At 47.1% G+C, this 16266-nt stretch overlaps 1 protein-coding gene across 1 annotated transcript in view; it reads right to left on the bottom strand.

Annotated features, from left to right (window-relative positions):
- pacs2 (phosphofurin acidic cluster sorting protein 2) overlaps window positions 1-16266 on the bottom strand; it is a 60092-nt gene that overhangs the window by 2007 nt on the left and 41819 nt on the right. Inside the window, exons 2-24 of the mRNA XM_084438598.1 lie at window positions 11318-11405; window positions 10926-11015; window positions 10644-10769; window positions 9183-9345; window positions 8775-8848; window positions 8159-8239; window positions 7785-7844; window positions 7492-7643; window positions 7268-7358; window positions 7101-7172; window positions 6860-6984; window positions 5201-5333; window positions 4986-5090; window positions 4797-4903; window positions 4285-4439; window positions 3863-3973; window positions 3601-3709; window positions 3100-3132; window positions 1219-1261; window positions 1031-1070; window positions 790-919; window positions 434-660; window positions 177-290 (exon numbers count right to left, since the gene is read on the bottom strand). Coding sequence (XP_084294724.1) covers window positions 177-290; window positions 434-660; window positions 790-919; window positions 1031-1070; window positions 1219-1261; window positions 3100-3132; window positions 3601-3709; window positions 3863-3973; window positions 4285-4439; window positions 4797-4903; window positions 4986-5090; window positions 5201-5333; window positions 6860-6984; window positions 7101-7172; window positions 7268-7358; window positions 7492-7643; window positions 7785-7844; window positions 8159-8239; window positions 8775-8848; window positions 9183-9345; window positions 10644-10769; window positions 10926-11015; window positions 11318-11405 — 2429 coding nt within the window. The remainder of the gene's footprint in view (window positions 1-176; window positions 291-433; window positions 661-789; window positions 920-1030; window positions 1071-1218; window positions 1262-3099; window positions 3133-3600; window positions 3710-3862; window positions 3974-4284; window positions 4440-4796; window positions 4904-4985; window positions 5091-5200; window positions 5334-6859; window positions 6985-7100; window positions 7173-7267; window positions 7359-7491; window positions 7644-7784; window positions 7845-8158; window positions 8240-8774; window positions 8849-9182; window positions 9346-10643; window positions 10770-10925; window positions 11016-11317; window positions 11406-16266) is intronic.

Raw genomic sequence — 16266 nt, 5'->3', positions numbered from 1 at the left:
GACCTGCACAGCCAACCACAGACAATGCTCCAAAGCAACGCAGGAAACGCACGGCAGCCATGCAGGAGACGTGATGTAGATGCCTACACATAGTTATAAGCAAGTATACCGCAGGCTTTACAGTGCAAGAGGCAGGACAGAGGACAGAGAGTAGGAGGGACGGTTCAGGCCGTTACCTCTCAACATGGTCTGCTGGTGCTTGGCAGTGCAGATTAGCCGGCTGATGCCCTCGATCACCTGGCTCTTAGACTCCACCTCCTTGTCTTTCGTCTTTTTTGGCAGGAACATGACTGCGAACAAGAGAGAGACACAGAGCATGTTTCAGAACATTCTGCAGTTTTAATTTGAATAATGGTTCCCCCATGAAAAGAAACAGTGTACAGGAGGAGAGTCCCTAAAGCACAACTGGAGCACCATCTTCATCACACTTTACCTTTTTTATTCTTCTCCTTGGTCACCACTGTCATGGACATGGTGGGCTGGGGGCCCCACTCGGCGCCCCCCAGTGGCAGCCTGCTGACCTGCAGCGAGCGGAAGGTGCACTTGAGCGAGTTCTTGGAGGAGGAGTCCCGTTTCTCCACATCTCGCTTCCTCTCCGTTGGAGCCACCCAGTAGTCCACCTGGAGCCCCATTAACTCACCCTGGCCCCCACCAGGCGAACTGCATTCACATCAGAGAAGATATAAGAAAGAAAAAACATTCTTCACCCCCATATAATTAGATGTGTGGAGTAATGTTAGCTCTGTGCAGCACGTGAATATGGAATATTAATTTCTTGTGAACCCTTACGTGCAGAAACTGGCGTTGACAGAGGGAGAGGAGGGCGGAGTGGGCGAGGCTTCTTTCAGTGCGGGGGACACTTGCGGAGGAGTGGAGGAAAGGAGTGAAGATCCCATAGGAGCGGCATCATCCGAGTCCCCTGAGGAAAAGAGGTGGCAGTTCTCAACATAAAAAACAACAACACAGAATCATATGAAAATCCTCACAGATGGGCAGTCAACAGGCACTCTGATCTCTTACTGTATCTCACCTGATGTTGCTGACGTCTCCACAATGCCAACTTTCACTGTCTGAGAGTTCAAAGGGGAGGGTTAAGTATAATTTTAACAGCGGTCTTTAGTCATTAAAGTTATCTCCCATACCTAAGACTTGATTCCCAATCTACATGTTTCAAATAGGACCTCATTATCATCCAGAAAGGGGGAGGGAGAGTCTTACCCCGATAAAAGGGATGAACTTCTGACACGAGTCCTCGTCAGGACTGTGGAAGACAGATATATAGGTAGTTAGGGAGAGTAGGATGCAGGGTTTGGCTAGAGTTGAGACTGAGGCTTCATAAACTCTGTACTGGCTAGAAATGTGAGGTACTCTCCTATCACAGACCAGCTAGAGCTGTGAGGTACTGTCCTCTCACAGACCAGCTAAAGTCTCAACTTGCTCAGGATTTGTGAAGCCTTAAATCTCTTCATCTTTGACCTCAAGTTTTTTTTTCCGCTCACAAAGCTCATTCAATCCATCAGGGAAGATCAACCTTGTAGACAGCCAGAGCATTTCTAAATCAATGAAATACTCAAGTGACAAGTGATGGGATGAGCGCATGAGAAGATTAAAATCCACAGTTAGTAGCCTACATTTGAAATCTATGATTAGTAACATGCTTCTATGCAAATATTGCTTATTTGCAGTCACTCATTAACAATAATGTGTTCCTTGATGGATGCCAATCATCATATTCAGAATGACACAAGTGTCCGTTTAACCCCATCCTCCACCCCTGATAGATGCCAGAGAAGCAGAAAGAAAACATGCACATCGCTACTTTCAACCAAAGCCAACCAATCATTCTTGAGGCCAACCACCATAAGAGCAAAGGCAAAATGCTCAGAGAGTTGATCCAATCAGGCCACCAGCTAGGGAGAAAATGCTAAACATGAGAATCAGTCAGAAAATGAAAATGGACAAAGCAGAGTGGCAAACAGGAGAAAGAGCAGGAACCTAAATTCAGAACGTTTCAGGTTGCATGCACTACCTTTGAGAGGTAGTGCACATGGACAGTATATAGTGTTTACTATTTTTCTGATCATTGTCAGAAAAATAGAGTGTATGGTCATCTATGTTTGTATCTATTTAATATTTAACGGTGTAAAAGGCTGTTGCTCTTGCCTTTGTGTCAACTGCCATCTCCCCCCCAGTGAAGAAACAGAGAGACTGAATGAGAGAGGGAGAGAGAGAGAAGGAAAGAGAGAGTCCACAGTACAGTAGGTATGCAATCCAAGCCACTTCAGTACACCTCATCACTCTGGCAAAGCTACAGTCAGAGCAGCAACACAGAGAACTACATGTCTGCCTGGTACCGCGTTTAGCACAAGTTAATAGTATGTGTTTTTCACCTTGGATGGTTTTACACATACAGCACTAAGTTGTTGGAAAGAAACAAGCTGCATAGCACCCAAACATAATATATGCCAGTCAATCTACTGTATAAGAACAACAGGCCTATAGTCGATCCACATGCACCTAATATTTCAGAGTACTGGGAGGGACAATCTAGGAAGCAGAGCTAGTTCAGCTTGTATCGTATCAGTCAGACATGGATGGCAGAAAGCACATGAAGATAATGGACATGACACAGAGGGGAGGGAGAAAGGAAAAACCAGAGAGGGTGGAAACTGCTGCTTTAGCTGACAACCTGCCACTTCACCAGCATACTGATCAACCTGTCCAAACTGACCACGGACACTTCATCAATGAGACATGGACGTTCGTCCTCTTGGTCACCTCTTAGCTACTAGAACATGAGGGTGGTAACATCACCATCCACACAATCAAATCTGATCACGCCATGATGATAAAACACCAGAGCAAGCCGAATGACAGAACAACTCTCATTGCTATTCAGTGGGCACTGCAGTAGTCCTGCAGACCAGCTATAAAATGGTGTTGATCTTATCTATTGTGTTTAAGTTGACAGGTGGTGGGCTTTGTGTTTGTTCCCAGGTAGCTGTGGAGTGGCAGGCGACAGGGCAGACTGCTCAGCTCAAGGGAAGGGTCTAGCTCGCACATGAATCACCAGGAGAAACAGACTCAAGCAGACAATACCTTACTGCAAAATCAAAATGAAAGCTCTTTTTCCTTTAAAGAAAGCGAAGAAAACAAAAATAAATAAAATATGTTATTCACAAACAGTGATGGACAGACAGTGATGCTTACAGAAAAGGCTACTGTTTGATCTCATGCCTCAGAAATATCTAACAACATATTACTGGCTTTTCACTGAGAATGACTTAAGTCTCTTAACTGTGGTGTTAATATAATACTGTCAATTACAAGAAATCCTCTACTTAATGGGGCACCTGGCATTGTCTTACATCTTATGAGCAAATTGACTATCAAAGTATTTTTACAGTTAACTACAAGTACAAAAAGATACTGTACTTTTAAAGTACTGTATCGGAATCTTTGATGCACAATATCAGGAACCAGGCTAAATGACAACACCAATTCTATGTGAACTATCACATTAGTTTAATATAGTACATTACAATATAATACTGTGAGAAGCTATGAGTTTGTGAGAAAGAAAGGCTGAGATGACTGTACCTCTTCTGTTTGTAGGTGAGCATGGCCTCGGCTATGGGGAGCTGGTGCGCTCCGTTGGCCCCCACCATGTATTGGGTCACCCTGGATGCCACATCTGGACTCTCCTGCACTGTACAGAATACAGCTGTTACTACACCATCCCTACGATACGACCTCCACAAAAATATTCTGTCTGGAAATTTTTAAGGAGTACGATATAGTTCACGTCTAGATGCAATCTAACCAAGTGGCTGGGGAAGCTTCATGATCAAACCTGTCCTACCCATGACTGGGGCCTCTGGCTTGTGAAACAGGTCCCTCCAGGCTGCGTCTTGGAATAAACTGTTGTATCGATAGTCGATAGTGCCAAGAAATTTGGAGACTGGATGGGATCCTGCACACAATCACAATCAGAGAGATATACAGTCAGTCAGTCCCTGTGTATGTGACGATAAAAAAAGCAAAACAGTAATGTGGCACAAAGAACGTCGGTAGGTAGCCCGGTAGTTAGAGCATGGAAAGGGCCCTGGTTCAAGACCGGGCCAGGCCATTTGACAACCACTGCCTACCACTGTCCCTTCGACCAAGGTACTTAACCCCAACACTAGCTTAAAAACTTTGCAAGTCGCTCTGGATTAAAGCATCTGCCAAATGAACAAACTGACTTTATTATCTTATAAGGAGAAAAAGGCAAAGTCCTCTGACCTAGCGGGATGATGAGGAACCTCATGTACCCCAGCCAGTCTGGGGTCTTATGGGAAAGGTGGTCCACGAACAGCCTCAGGACGGCACTGAGGTAGTGCTGTGCCCCCGCCACAGCAATCTTGATAGGAATGGGCGTCTGAGAGTTACAGTTACAGCTACAAGAAAGAGACAGTGCATAAACAAGAGAAGAGTGAGGACCCTATCCTGACACTCACTGAGCTGCCATATCGTTTCACTTCATTATTCAGTCTGAAAAGGCTCCCATTGCAGACGTTTTCCCACATGGGAGTTGGCGAAGGAGTCCTTGGCGATTAGTTCATCCCCTAACCAATCACTTTGAAGAGTTTAATTTCGTCATCACATTCAAAGGACGCTGAATGGCCTGGTTGGAATTCCAACCGAGAAATCACTGGATGAAAATTCAGATTCAGGGGCTGGAGCAGTGCTATGAGGAACCTCCAAGTATGAAGAGAAACCAGGAGAGGGAGGCAGAATACGGGAGGACGACTCACAATCTCTGGATCCGTGAGACGATGGTGTTGAATGCAGCCTGGATGTCGGCAGTGGTGCAGGTACAGACGACCGGGAGGTTGTGGTTCTGCAGAACATCTGATAAGTACTGGAAGAGAGGGGAGAATGAAACGGCTACCAACAGAGAGGGGGGGGGGGGTGTAAGCCAGCGCAGGCCTGAGCTCTCTCACCTGGCCCTGCCAGTCTGACGTGTTGATAAGGATGATACTGTCAGGAAGATGATCGTCAGACACCAGGATGTGGTTCAGCTGGTCGTAGACCGTTTTCCTCGGGATCTGAAGAGGCGGGGAGAATCTTACACCACCTCTGGATTTACTATACCGTACCTCTGGATTTACTAACTAGAGAATCTAGCAGAATTTGAACTGCAGTGCCCTCCACCTACCTGCAGGTGGCAGCGCGTATCCAGGGACCGCTCGTTGTCCAGGCTGTTGGCCCTCTCGTTCTGCGGCCTGCTCGGCTGGCGCTCCTTGAGGGATGTGCTCCTTCCTCGTCTTCCTGCCAACTTAGGTTCCTGCCTGTGGAGAAAACAAACGCACAGACATAAGGGGGAGTAGGAAGATGGAGTATGTTTGAATTAGCCAGTGCCATTAGCCAGTGCACTGTTCTTTGCTGTGGAGGAAGCCAACAAGACTAGGGAGACCAACAAGCTAAACAAGCTGGTGAGGAAGGCCAGCTCTGATGTTGGGCAACAACTGGACAGTCTGGAGGCAGTGGTGAAGAGGAGGGGCCAACTGAATGGATAGACCTGTAACTAATCAGAGCAATGAAATATGGGTTGGTCATCGTACAGTCATCGTATTAAACCCACCCCATATTAGATAAATGGTTGTGATTGGCCCAGTTCAGAACAGACCGGGTGGAAATCGATATGAATGGGAGCGTTACCAGACTGATCAGCGGAGAGAAGCAGAATGTGAGCTCACGTGATCAGGATGGCAATGCCAGGCTAGGATAACCCCTGGGTGTCCCTAAGACAAGCTGTAGCAGATGGGGATCATTTTCAGCCTCACGCTCATCCCCCCAAAGTGCAAAACTGTGCCAAAAGCCCCCCAAACGATCGTTGTTGGTGCCGAGAATACCTGTCAAAAACCTGAGCCCCACCTGAGCCCCACCCATTCACTCTCGGACTTGGAACCCTCAACGCCCCCTCTTCCACACCCGAAGTCAACCCCCCCCCCCCCCCCCCCGAAGCATGGTTCAGGTCCACAGGCAGCCCAAACACGGTCAGCAATTCATCTCCATTCATTTGTTGAACCGGGATTACACAAAAACTCCCTGACCGATTTTCATGAAACTTGGTGGAGGGGTGTAGCCAACTTACAACCTCTTAAACTTGGAGCAGATCCGAATCACGGGTCGGATCCAAGAGCCGCCCAAACACAACCGGACTGTCCATTCACTTCCATTCATTTTTTGGACTATGATTAAGAAAAAACTACCAAACCGAAAAATCTTTTTCTTTTGGAGTGGATCCAAATCACAGACCAGATCCAAGAATGAAAACAAAACTTGCTAGACAAGGGGTTTGGACTGGGGTGTGCTGTGATCCAAGGGGGGTGCCACAGAGCCGACCAAATAAAGCCACCCATTCACCTCCAGTTATTTTTCGAACTACGATTACACAAAATGAAAACAAAACAAAACAAAAGCGAAGCCAGCTACCTGTGTGAGGGTGCTAGAAACACAAGGTTTGGACTGGGGTGTGCGGGGGGAGAGCCTGGAGTGCACTGCTCTGCCACCCATTCACCTCCAGTAATTTTTACCTCTGCCCCAGTGCCCCACAAGGATTACACAAAAACTACCAGATTCAGTGGCAGAGGTCTGTGCTCTCTGAGCACCATTTCTAGTTCTCCATAGAGTACCTCTTCTGTTCTGTCACTCTGCTGCTGGAACACCAGATCCCAACCCCCCCCCCCCCTGTGATTACCAGTAATAAATTCTTATCTTCTCTTATCTTAACAGAAACAATGAAAGCTTAAATGTATGACCAGTTTAGAGAGGGTGAATGTATGACCAGCTGAGAGAGGGTGATTTCACGTACCTGTTGGAGGGAATTATAAGCGACTCCGTCTTGGTCATCCTGCCGCTGGGCGGAAGCCGTTCTAGAAAGGTGTCCATGTTGTCCATCTCCAGCTCTGTGGTCGGAGTCACTGCCTCTGGCTGCTCCTGTCAAACAACCGAGACCAGTGTGGGATACAGAGGTGGGGGGGGGGGGCAGGAATAAGTACTCATAAAACGGAATAGCTTTCATTATGTAGCAGATTAGGTTAGTAAATACTTACATAGGAGACGTTGTCAGAGACGCTGTCCACCTGGAATTTAGCACCGCTGCCCTTGGTTTTGTCCGGGTCCATCTGGAGGAAGAGAGTTGGGAGAGTGTGAGCCTGAAGCGCCGCCAGCAGAGCGGTCGTATATTGTGAGTTGTAAGTTCCTGGTGGAGGAATCTCACCGGGCTCGGCGGCTCTCGCTGACTCCTGCTGCTGTGTATGCTGCCAATCTCCGTCTGCGAGCTGGAGAGGGATAGGCCCTCAAAATATGGCCTGCAAGGGCAAGCAACCACAAAACACAACCGTGAAATGTTTTGGAAGTACCATGTGAATCTTAGATATATATCAGTTAAACGCGTACAAACAGACACTGTAACAGCGCACACAACGGTGAGACCCCACTCACTTGAGTTTGGGCTTGGGGGTGCTGAGGACGCTGTCGTCGTCGTCCAGCTCTGGTCCACTGTCGCTGGGGTTCTCAAACTCCAGGCTCTCCAGGTCCAGGTCCTCCTCCACCTCTGGTGGAGGCTCCGCCGGATCCTGCTCAGAGTCCAACACCTTCACACACACACACACACACACACACACGCACGCACACACACACACACAAACAAACATAGGTAAGAACAGACTGAATCTTTAGGAAAGGAGGAAGAATGACCCCTAGGAGAGGAGAGAGGGTCTGGCAAGAACACCCACCTCGTCAGAGACTCTGAAGCGTTTCAGTAGGGCCACCACCCGCTGCTTAAAGTTCTGCTGCTAAAGGAGAGCAGAATAAATACATAATTTACAATTCAGCCTGAGGACTACACGGGATGCGCATCTTTGACAAAATACAAAATAATTCCAGGAGTATAAACAACCACAGGGAAACAAACATTTCAACAGAGAAAGAAAAACAAGCGTTCCTAGGCAGTTATCGATCCACTGCCTATGTGCTCTGTTTAGATCTCATGTATAGATCTCATGTATATCATTCTGCATAATGTGATTTCCAGGTTATTAATGTCCGGGGTTTTGCCTGCTGGACTGGACGATGGCCTTGCTCAGAGCCCCAGCTCACGTCACTTTACCCTGGTGATGGAGGCGGTCCGGACAATGGACCTCCTCTGCTTCTTCGGCTTCCTGACGTCGTACTCATCATCCTCCAGATCCTGAAGACAGACAACGCAGAAAGGCCACACTCCAGGTTGGACATGTTAAAGCGTGTACACATGGACACGCGCCCAGTCCGGTACCAACACAGAATCTGGTGATCTGCCATGTCTCTCCTATGATGTTTTCAGCCTCTCTTATGTAATGTAATGTTATTTGTAATGTAAATGTAAATGTAATTTATGTAAATGTAATTTTATGTTATTTATTGCTTTATAAATGTTCTTAGCCGGTAGACAAACATACTCCAGGAGCTTGCTCGATTGCCTTGTTGAGAGGGGTCAGGGAAGAATTTTTACAGCTCACTGGCCCCTGGGTGATACAGCTATCTGGCCCCTGGGTGGTACTGTTTTTTTTGGGTCGCATGCCCACCTCCCTTGTTCTCTGTAAAGCGTATTGTGTTGCCTCTGGGTATGAAATGCGCTATACAAATAAAGCTTTGATTGATTGATTGATTGATTGATTGATTGATTGATTGATTTCGGCAGGCAGCATGGCCTCTGGAAGGGCCGAGTGTGGAAACGGTGGACTCACCTGCCCCTGGACAGCGTCATCGCTGGCCTCCTGCTCGGAGGAGAAGCTCTCGTACTCCTCCTCGGAGTAGTTATCTGAGGCAGAGACACAGCGGGTAACCTACTTACCAAGATCACAGACTGAGGTGGCGGAAGAGCTACATCCTCATACATATTTCATTTCAGCTTTTGTGTGTAGCTAGGTTCCAAGTAGAGCATGGATCCTATTCAGCGCTGTTTAATACAGTCCTCTTTGATACCACGGTACAGTTCGATCTTTTTCTGCTCTGAGGATGAACAAGCACATTAACAGGTACTGCTTTGCGCGTGCTCCGCTCTGCCCCTACTGTATGTCAAACTGGGCCGTTATAACGGATCACTGCTGTGACGAGCTGTAACGGAATCAGGAGACGCACTGTCTGGAACGTACCAGAACATTTGATCTTCTGTCCCCCCTGAAGCGCGGCCTCCTCGTGGTCTATGGGCTGACTGGACAGGGAGAAGATCCAGATCTCTGCCACCTTCCCCAGCGTTTCCTTCTGGTTGCTGCACAGAGGAAGCACCTGCCCACCCTCCGTGGGGTGCTGCATCACCTGGGGTCGGGGGTACAGGTGGAGGGGGAGCGCAAGAGAGAAAGAGAGAGGTGGAGAAAGGAGATAGGAGAGAGAGTATGGGAGATGAGGGCATTCTCATAATAGCGGACATCCAATTATCAGCTCGTCCCTGTGTTGCACCTGTCCTTGTTCTGTGACTCCCAAAAGTAAGCTGCCCTTACGTCAACCATCACAGCAGGCCATAAGGTCCCTGTCTCTATTTCAGTTTCATTCTCCAGAGTGTCGCAGTATTTGTTTCAGCGCTCTTCTGTGTCTTGTGTCTGACAGCTAACAAGAATACCTCTTCTCCTCGGGGTGGAAAAGTGACAACGCAGATTTCTGCCGGCGTCTTAAAAACTCCAGATGTTCCATCTCTCCTCCTTAAGTCCACCCTGGGGGTGGACTTAATATGCCCCTCGGTGCCCTGGTCGGCCCTCTAAAAAGGTGTGTTCCTCCTCTGTGGAGTTCAGACAGTTTGAACAGGACTGGGGGTGGGCTTAATATGCCCCTCCGAGCCTCCGGCAGACTGCAGGGCGCGGCCAGACAATCCCCCGTGGCCACCTCTGACACAACTTCTGTTTTCTCCCTTTTCTCACTATGTTCTCACAACAGTACCTTTACCCACATGACCTTTACCCACAACATGACCTTTACCCACAACATGACCTTTACCCACACCATTACCTTTACCCACATCAATGCCTTTACCCAACAGGCTGTCTAAGGTTCCTGTGGACCGTGTGACACCGTTTCAGCAGCTCAAGTCAATCCAGGAAGTGTTGCACAGCAACACAAAGTGAAATGTTGACATAAATTTCTATCTCTTCGCAGATAGATTTTAATCACTGATGTATTTTTAATAATATGCCCTACAGGACATACATTATGAATCCGAGCCTCTCTACCTCTCCCTTTTGTCCTCTCTGTACAAGTGTGTGTGTGTGTGTGTGTGTGTGTGTGTGTGTGCGGGGGGTGTGTTTAAAGATTTTTGACCATGCATGGCTCTGTCTCTCTCCTACAGGGGTTAAAATGAAGAATGAATTTCCCATAATACTCGTTTAGTAAGCATTAAAGAGGGTTTGACATTTGAAATTGTAATCAGAATAGAAAGTCAGAAAGTCAAGTATTTATGATCATACAGTGATTGACAAACAACACACACGCGTGCACGCGGCACCGAGAATATACACACACACGCACACACAGACAGACATGCACACACACACACACACACACACACACACCCACATACACACACACACACACACACACACACACACAGACAGACAGTTCAGTACCTCTGCCATATCAATGCAACCTGCTGCCAGTGTCTTGTAACCCAAGATGGTTCGGTTCTTGTATCTCTTCCGCCTCTGAAGCATGATCTGCAGCTTGTTTCCCTCTCTCTTTAGGAAGTGAGGGTACTACGGAGAGAGAGACCAGAACACAATAAATTAGTCAGTCAGAAGGTGTATGAATCTGACCTGCTTAGTCAAAAGGTAGAATATGAAAGTTGAGAACTTAACCATCTACATTATCCACCATGTTCAACCCTTGCTCTGAACTCTGAGTCTCTGTACCTGCAGTGAGAAGGTGAGTGCCAAGTCGGTCTCCACTGATCCACTAGGTGGCAGCACTATCTCATGGGACCTCAGAACCCTCTTGGAGCCCTGTGGGAATTTCGTGAGAGGGAGAGCCAGCAATGCAGATTAAGCCCATGAATGCTCTGAAATTCAACCGCCGTGCCAGAACTGTGTGTCTGTGCATGATCGAAGTGAAGCGCAAGAAGGCATAAAGCATGAGGAAAAAAACATCTATCCACTTGGGGGGGAAAAAAGATGTCTGGGGAGTTTATGTGCAACGTGTGACGTGTGTAACGTACACGGCAGGTAGGGGCTGTTTGTCGGTAAGTGTGAATGTGTGCCTAATTTGCAGGCGTGTTTTTGCATGTCATGATGCCTGTCTGGCATACCTGGATTTTCACAGCGATCACCACAGAGATGAGCTCCTTATCAAGCTCCCTCAGCACCACCAGTTTCTTCAGAGTCAGACTGCACAACCTGTGAGGAGAGAGATAGAGAGAGAGAGAGAGAGAGAGATTACACAGTCAAACACAAACCTCATACTGTATAGACCGACACACAAACTTGACAAGCATTAGCTGAGTTCACATGACTGGGAACGTGAGATTTCCTGATGCAGTGTTGACTGATGACTCATTGTCAAAAACCCAATCCCCACTAAAATCCTTAACCCACGCTTTAATCAACTCAGATTCCTTTGTTATGTTCACTTGTAACCAGAGGGGATAAACCTAGCTGTGACTCTAATATCACTGTGCTGATTCACTGTTCACAAATGTCCTTCTCTGTGGAACTCAAGACTGTCAAACGTTGTCATACTGATTCATGTATGACACGTGACTCATATATTTTTATCCTAAGCATAATAAAAAAGAAAGAAAGAATGAAGCAGAGGAGATGGAGAAAAGAGAAGCGGCAGATAAATGTCCTTACTAAAGAGAATGTTGGGAGGGTGTGCAGGAAGGCAGGACTTGTCTGAGGAGAAATTGAACAGAAACTGGCTGACAAACACAGACACTCATTCAAAACGCTTCACTTGTGAAGTCTTACTTGAGGCTAACTAAGGGTGACTGGGAGGGCCAAGTCCTGATTAACTTTCTTTTACTTTGTCTATTCTGGTAAGAGGAGTTACCACTGCCAGCGCTCTGGAATGGTGAGACCAGGGTGATGGGCAGGCGGAGCTTTGTGGAGGCCAGCATTGTTATGTCTGGGCCTGGGGTGGCTTTAACAAGCCTGTCACGATTCTTTGAGTCACTTTTGAATTAGCTATTCCTTTTCCTATGAGGTATCGCTTTGCTCTTTCCAGAAAGTCCCCCAACAAGAAAAGCTGCTTAGAATCGCGATCCTCTGATATCCTCAACACAAGTCAAGACTGTTTCCCCTCATATCAGCATTAACACAGTGGTCTGGAGGAATGACATCACCGCTGAATTATTCTGGGCTATAGAATAAACGGCTTAGGTTTTAACAGAGACATGCAATTGTTTATTTTCACACACCATCAGTTTGACCTTGGTTGCGGCTCCGCCGGCATTGCTATTTTGAAAACAGGAAACAAAAGATTCCAGATAAGAGAGAGAGAGAGAAAGGTAAGGGAAAGATATGGAAATGAGGCTGCATGGGCTTTTGAAGCCATCTCGTTTGGCAAATGACCTAAGTTAAAGTTGGAAAACGAGCAATAGCCATCAACCACTGGAGAAAAGAAAACCTTAGAAGGGAAAGATGACAATGGTGGACTTGAAGAAGCTAAAGGCTGAATGAAGGTCTTTCTCCTGAACACAGCACAGCCCGAGGAACTTCAGGCACAATGGACACCACCCGATGAAGGCTCACATTGTCCTGTACCCTGCTCTCTCAGAGACAATACCCTGCATTCTTACACAACTGTTTTATATTCTACCCCGCTTGCATGGTTTCAGACAAATCTACGATGCCATTCAGGTTAGAGAAAGGTAGGAAACTTGCAAGGTAAGCCACTTGTTGCTCCCTGTAGCAGGGCCTTTAAGTTCGACTAAGCCATTCAGTAGAAATCCCATAATACCATTCCAATTCCAGATGTAGCCCAGCTATCTCCCTCCCAACAGAGATTACAAGTCTGCCGTGAGCTAATCTCCCTAAAAGAGCAATGGTGAAACAGAATTCCTAATAACCCATTTCTCCCTCTCTGTGCATCCTTCCCGCTGCAAGCCGCAGCACGCCGGGCGACCGTAGCCCCACTTTGAACGTTCACACCTCCGCAGCAAACCAAACCAAACCTAATCTAAACAGATTCCTTGAACCAGGCCAGAGGAGGTATCTAAACAGATTTCTTGAACCAGGCCAGAAGGCTCACAACTTTCCGAGCGAGTCAGCAGAGGTTCACAGAGAGCCCCGGCAGGCCTTCTCTGTGTCCCCATACTGTCGCTTCCCTCGTTGACACAAAGGATGATTATTATTAGAACAATGTGGGTCCTGAGGTTTGGTTGACAGCTGAGTTCTGAGCTTGAAGCCACACTTAACAGCCAACGTGGGGCCTCTGCCACAAACGTCCGCTGCTTTGCCTCCACAAACACACACACACACTTGCGCGCGCACACACAATAACTCTACGCCTACACCACTCTCTCACACACACACACACACACACACACACACACACACACACACACACACACACACACACACACACACACACACACACACACACACACACACACACGAGATCAGCAAAATGCAGAGAAACTGCTGTCCTCGCACAGCTGAAAAAGCTATATTTTCTCCCTGCCGCAGTCCCAGTGGGAGTCTGTCTGTGTCTGTTGTGGTCTGCAGATGAAGCCTCTCAGCTGCTGCCTGTTAGGCTGGCATGGCTCTACAGCTCCTGTCCTTGGTATTAGGCCTAGCATAACACAGATGCTATAGCAAGGACAGGCAGCCTGGCAGGAAGGCCACGATGCTGCTGCTCTCAGCAGCTTCCAGAGGGCAGGAGTGTGAGGGAGGGAGGGAGAGAGAGAGAGAGAGGGAGGAAGAGAGGAAAGCGCTGCATACCCTCCAGAGGTTCGATTTCAACTCTGAATTTGCTGCTTCCGATAATAGTGAGGGCTGGCAACCGGACACCAAGCAGCAGACTACATCCTTAATGAGATTACCATACCCCTCTGCTCCTTCCATGTCAACCATCACCCCTTTCACACACATACACACAAACACACGCACAAAATATAACTCCCTATAGCCCAAGAGGTGAGATAATGGCATATCAAGTATCCTGGAGAACCAACAAGCCTGCACTGGATTCATCCATTTCAGTAAAACCTCCCCGTTTCCCCCACTATCAGACTTAATTGGAACGCGTTTATGTAACACAATCCAAGCAAGCTGGTGTGTCTGCTGAAAGGCTGTCAGTGCCGTCCAGGCTGGGTGAGTACGGTGCATCTGAGGCTCAATCCCCGGACAGCGGGGGACCAACCGTGTGGGATTTGCTGTTCGATGCACCGCATTCCCTTTTCATTACGTGTTTAGAGTTAAGCTTCCTGCCGGCTCCTCCTCCGTTCCAGAGCTGATAAATCAGGTCTTATCTTATCTGGCCTCGGATCACAGCAGCAGGCACTGGACTGCCCAGCTGACTCAGTTGCTAGAGCACGTGACTCTTAGTGGGGACGGCGAATCCGAGCCCCACGTTGGGCGCAGCCAAGATGTCATTGTACGTGCGTGGTATCCGAATCATGGACGACAAATAAACCATAATTGAATTGAGGGAACACGCTGACAAATCTGACAATGCAACTCCAGAGAATGGCTACTCCACCTCAGCAGATCGCATGGTGAGAGACAAATCAGTGCGCCTTAATGGTCCTGATTCCCATGACCATCCCCCTCCCCCCCCCCGACCCTAACCCCTAACCCATAACCCTGAGTCTTGCATAAACTTCTGTCTCACTTGGCTCAGTGCAGCTCATAATATTGAGGCCCCTCTCTGGGAGGCAGCATGCAGGCAGCGTCTCCTGGCCTGAATCTGAACAATGATGGGACCGGCGGATCAGCACATTTCGTTAGTGACTGGAGGGGTTGGCAGGGGGCTGGTGGCATCATCATGGACAGAACTCTCTTTACCTCCTGTGCTCTAATCTGAGGGCTGGACCAATCCTTCACCTGACATGCTGGCCAGAACAGTCATATATACAGTATATATGCACCCCCGGTCCAAAATAGACTGACCACAGTCGAATCAGTACTAGGCTGTGTGTAGCATGTTGCCACCCACATTTTTTTTTTTTTTTTAAGATATTTCTTAGGGCATTTCTGCTTTATTTTGATAGGACAGTGCAAGGACAGACAGGAAAGGTAGGAGAGAGAGAGAGAGAGGGGAAGACATGCAGCAAAGGGCATGGGCCGGATTCAAACCCACGTCGCTGCGGTAAGGACTTGCCTTTACATGGTTACCCCAACCCATTGATCAAATAGAACTGCAGAGTATGGACTTCATCTGATTAGAAACGACTATTGAATCAAATCAACACAGACAGAAGGACAGACAGTCGACTGTCTAATAACTCCTACCGGTCTTTCTAATCATGCCTAACCATTTCTAGGTTACCATGGAAATATTTATCTCTTTTATTAGGTGGGCTAGCTTGCAAAAGCTAGCCCAACTTGTGATATTCCCACTATTTCTTTCTTTCTTTCTTTCTTTCTTTCTTTCTTTCTTTCTTTCTTTCTTTCTTTCTTTCTTTCTTTCTTTCTTTATTAGGTGGGCTAGCTTGCAGAAGCTAGCCCAACTTGTGATATTCCCACTATTTTTCTTTCTTTCTTTCTTTCTTTCTTTCTTTATTAGGTGGGCTAGCTTGCAGAAGCTAGCCCAACTTGTGATATTCCCACTATTTCTTTCTTTCTTTCTTTATTATTAGGTGGGCTAGCTTGCAGAAGCTAGCCCAACTTGTGAAATTCCCACTATTTTTTTCTTTCTTTCTTTATTATTATTATTAGGTGGGCTAGCTTGCAGAAGCTAGCCCAACTTGTGATATTCCCACTATTTCTTTATTAGGTGGGCTATTTAGTGTAACACTATTGTTATCCAGTTCTTTATTTTTATTATTTTTACTTTTTCCGTACGTTTTTTGGCTCTCTGTAGCTCCTTCATACTTTGAGCTACAGAAACCATTCAACTATCAAAATGTTCAGCTTGTTAAGGACACGATGGGACCTCTTTCAGATTTTTTATACCTTTTATACTTTTTAAAATATTCAGCTTTTTTCAAAAAAAAATTACAATGGAAGTCTATGGCAGACCTTGAAACCCCTTGTCAGCTTTGAAACCTATCTCCTCCTTCATTTTTTGTGCTAGAAACCTCCTTCAAAGTTT

The sequence above is a fragment of the Borostomias antarcticus genome, assembly GCF_949987555.1.
Source record: "Borostomias antarcticus genome assembly, chromosome: 5".
NCBI classification, from domain to species: domain Eukaryota; kingdom Metazoa; phylum Chordata; class Actinopteri; order Stomiiformes; family Stomiidae; genus Borostomias; species Borostomias antarcticus.
This window is presented reverse-complemented; position numbering and strand designations above follow the sequence as displayed.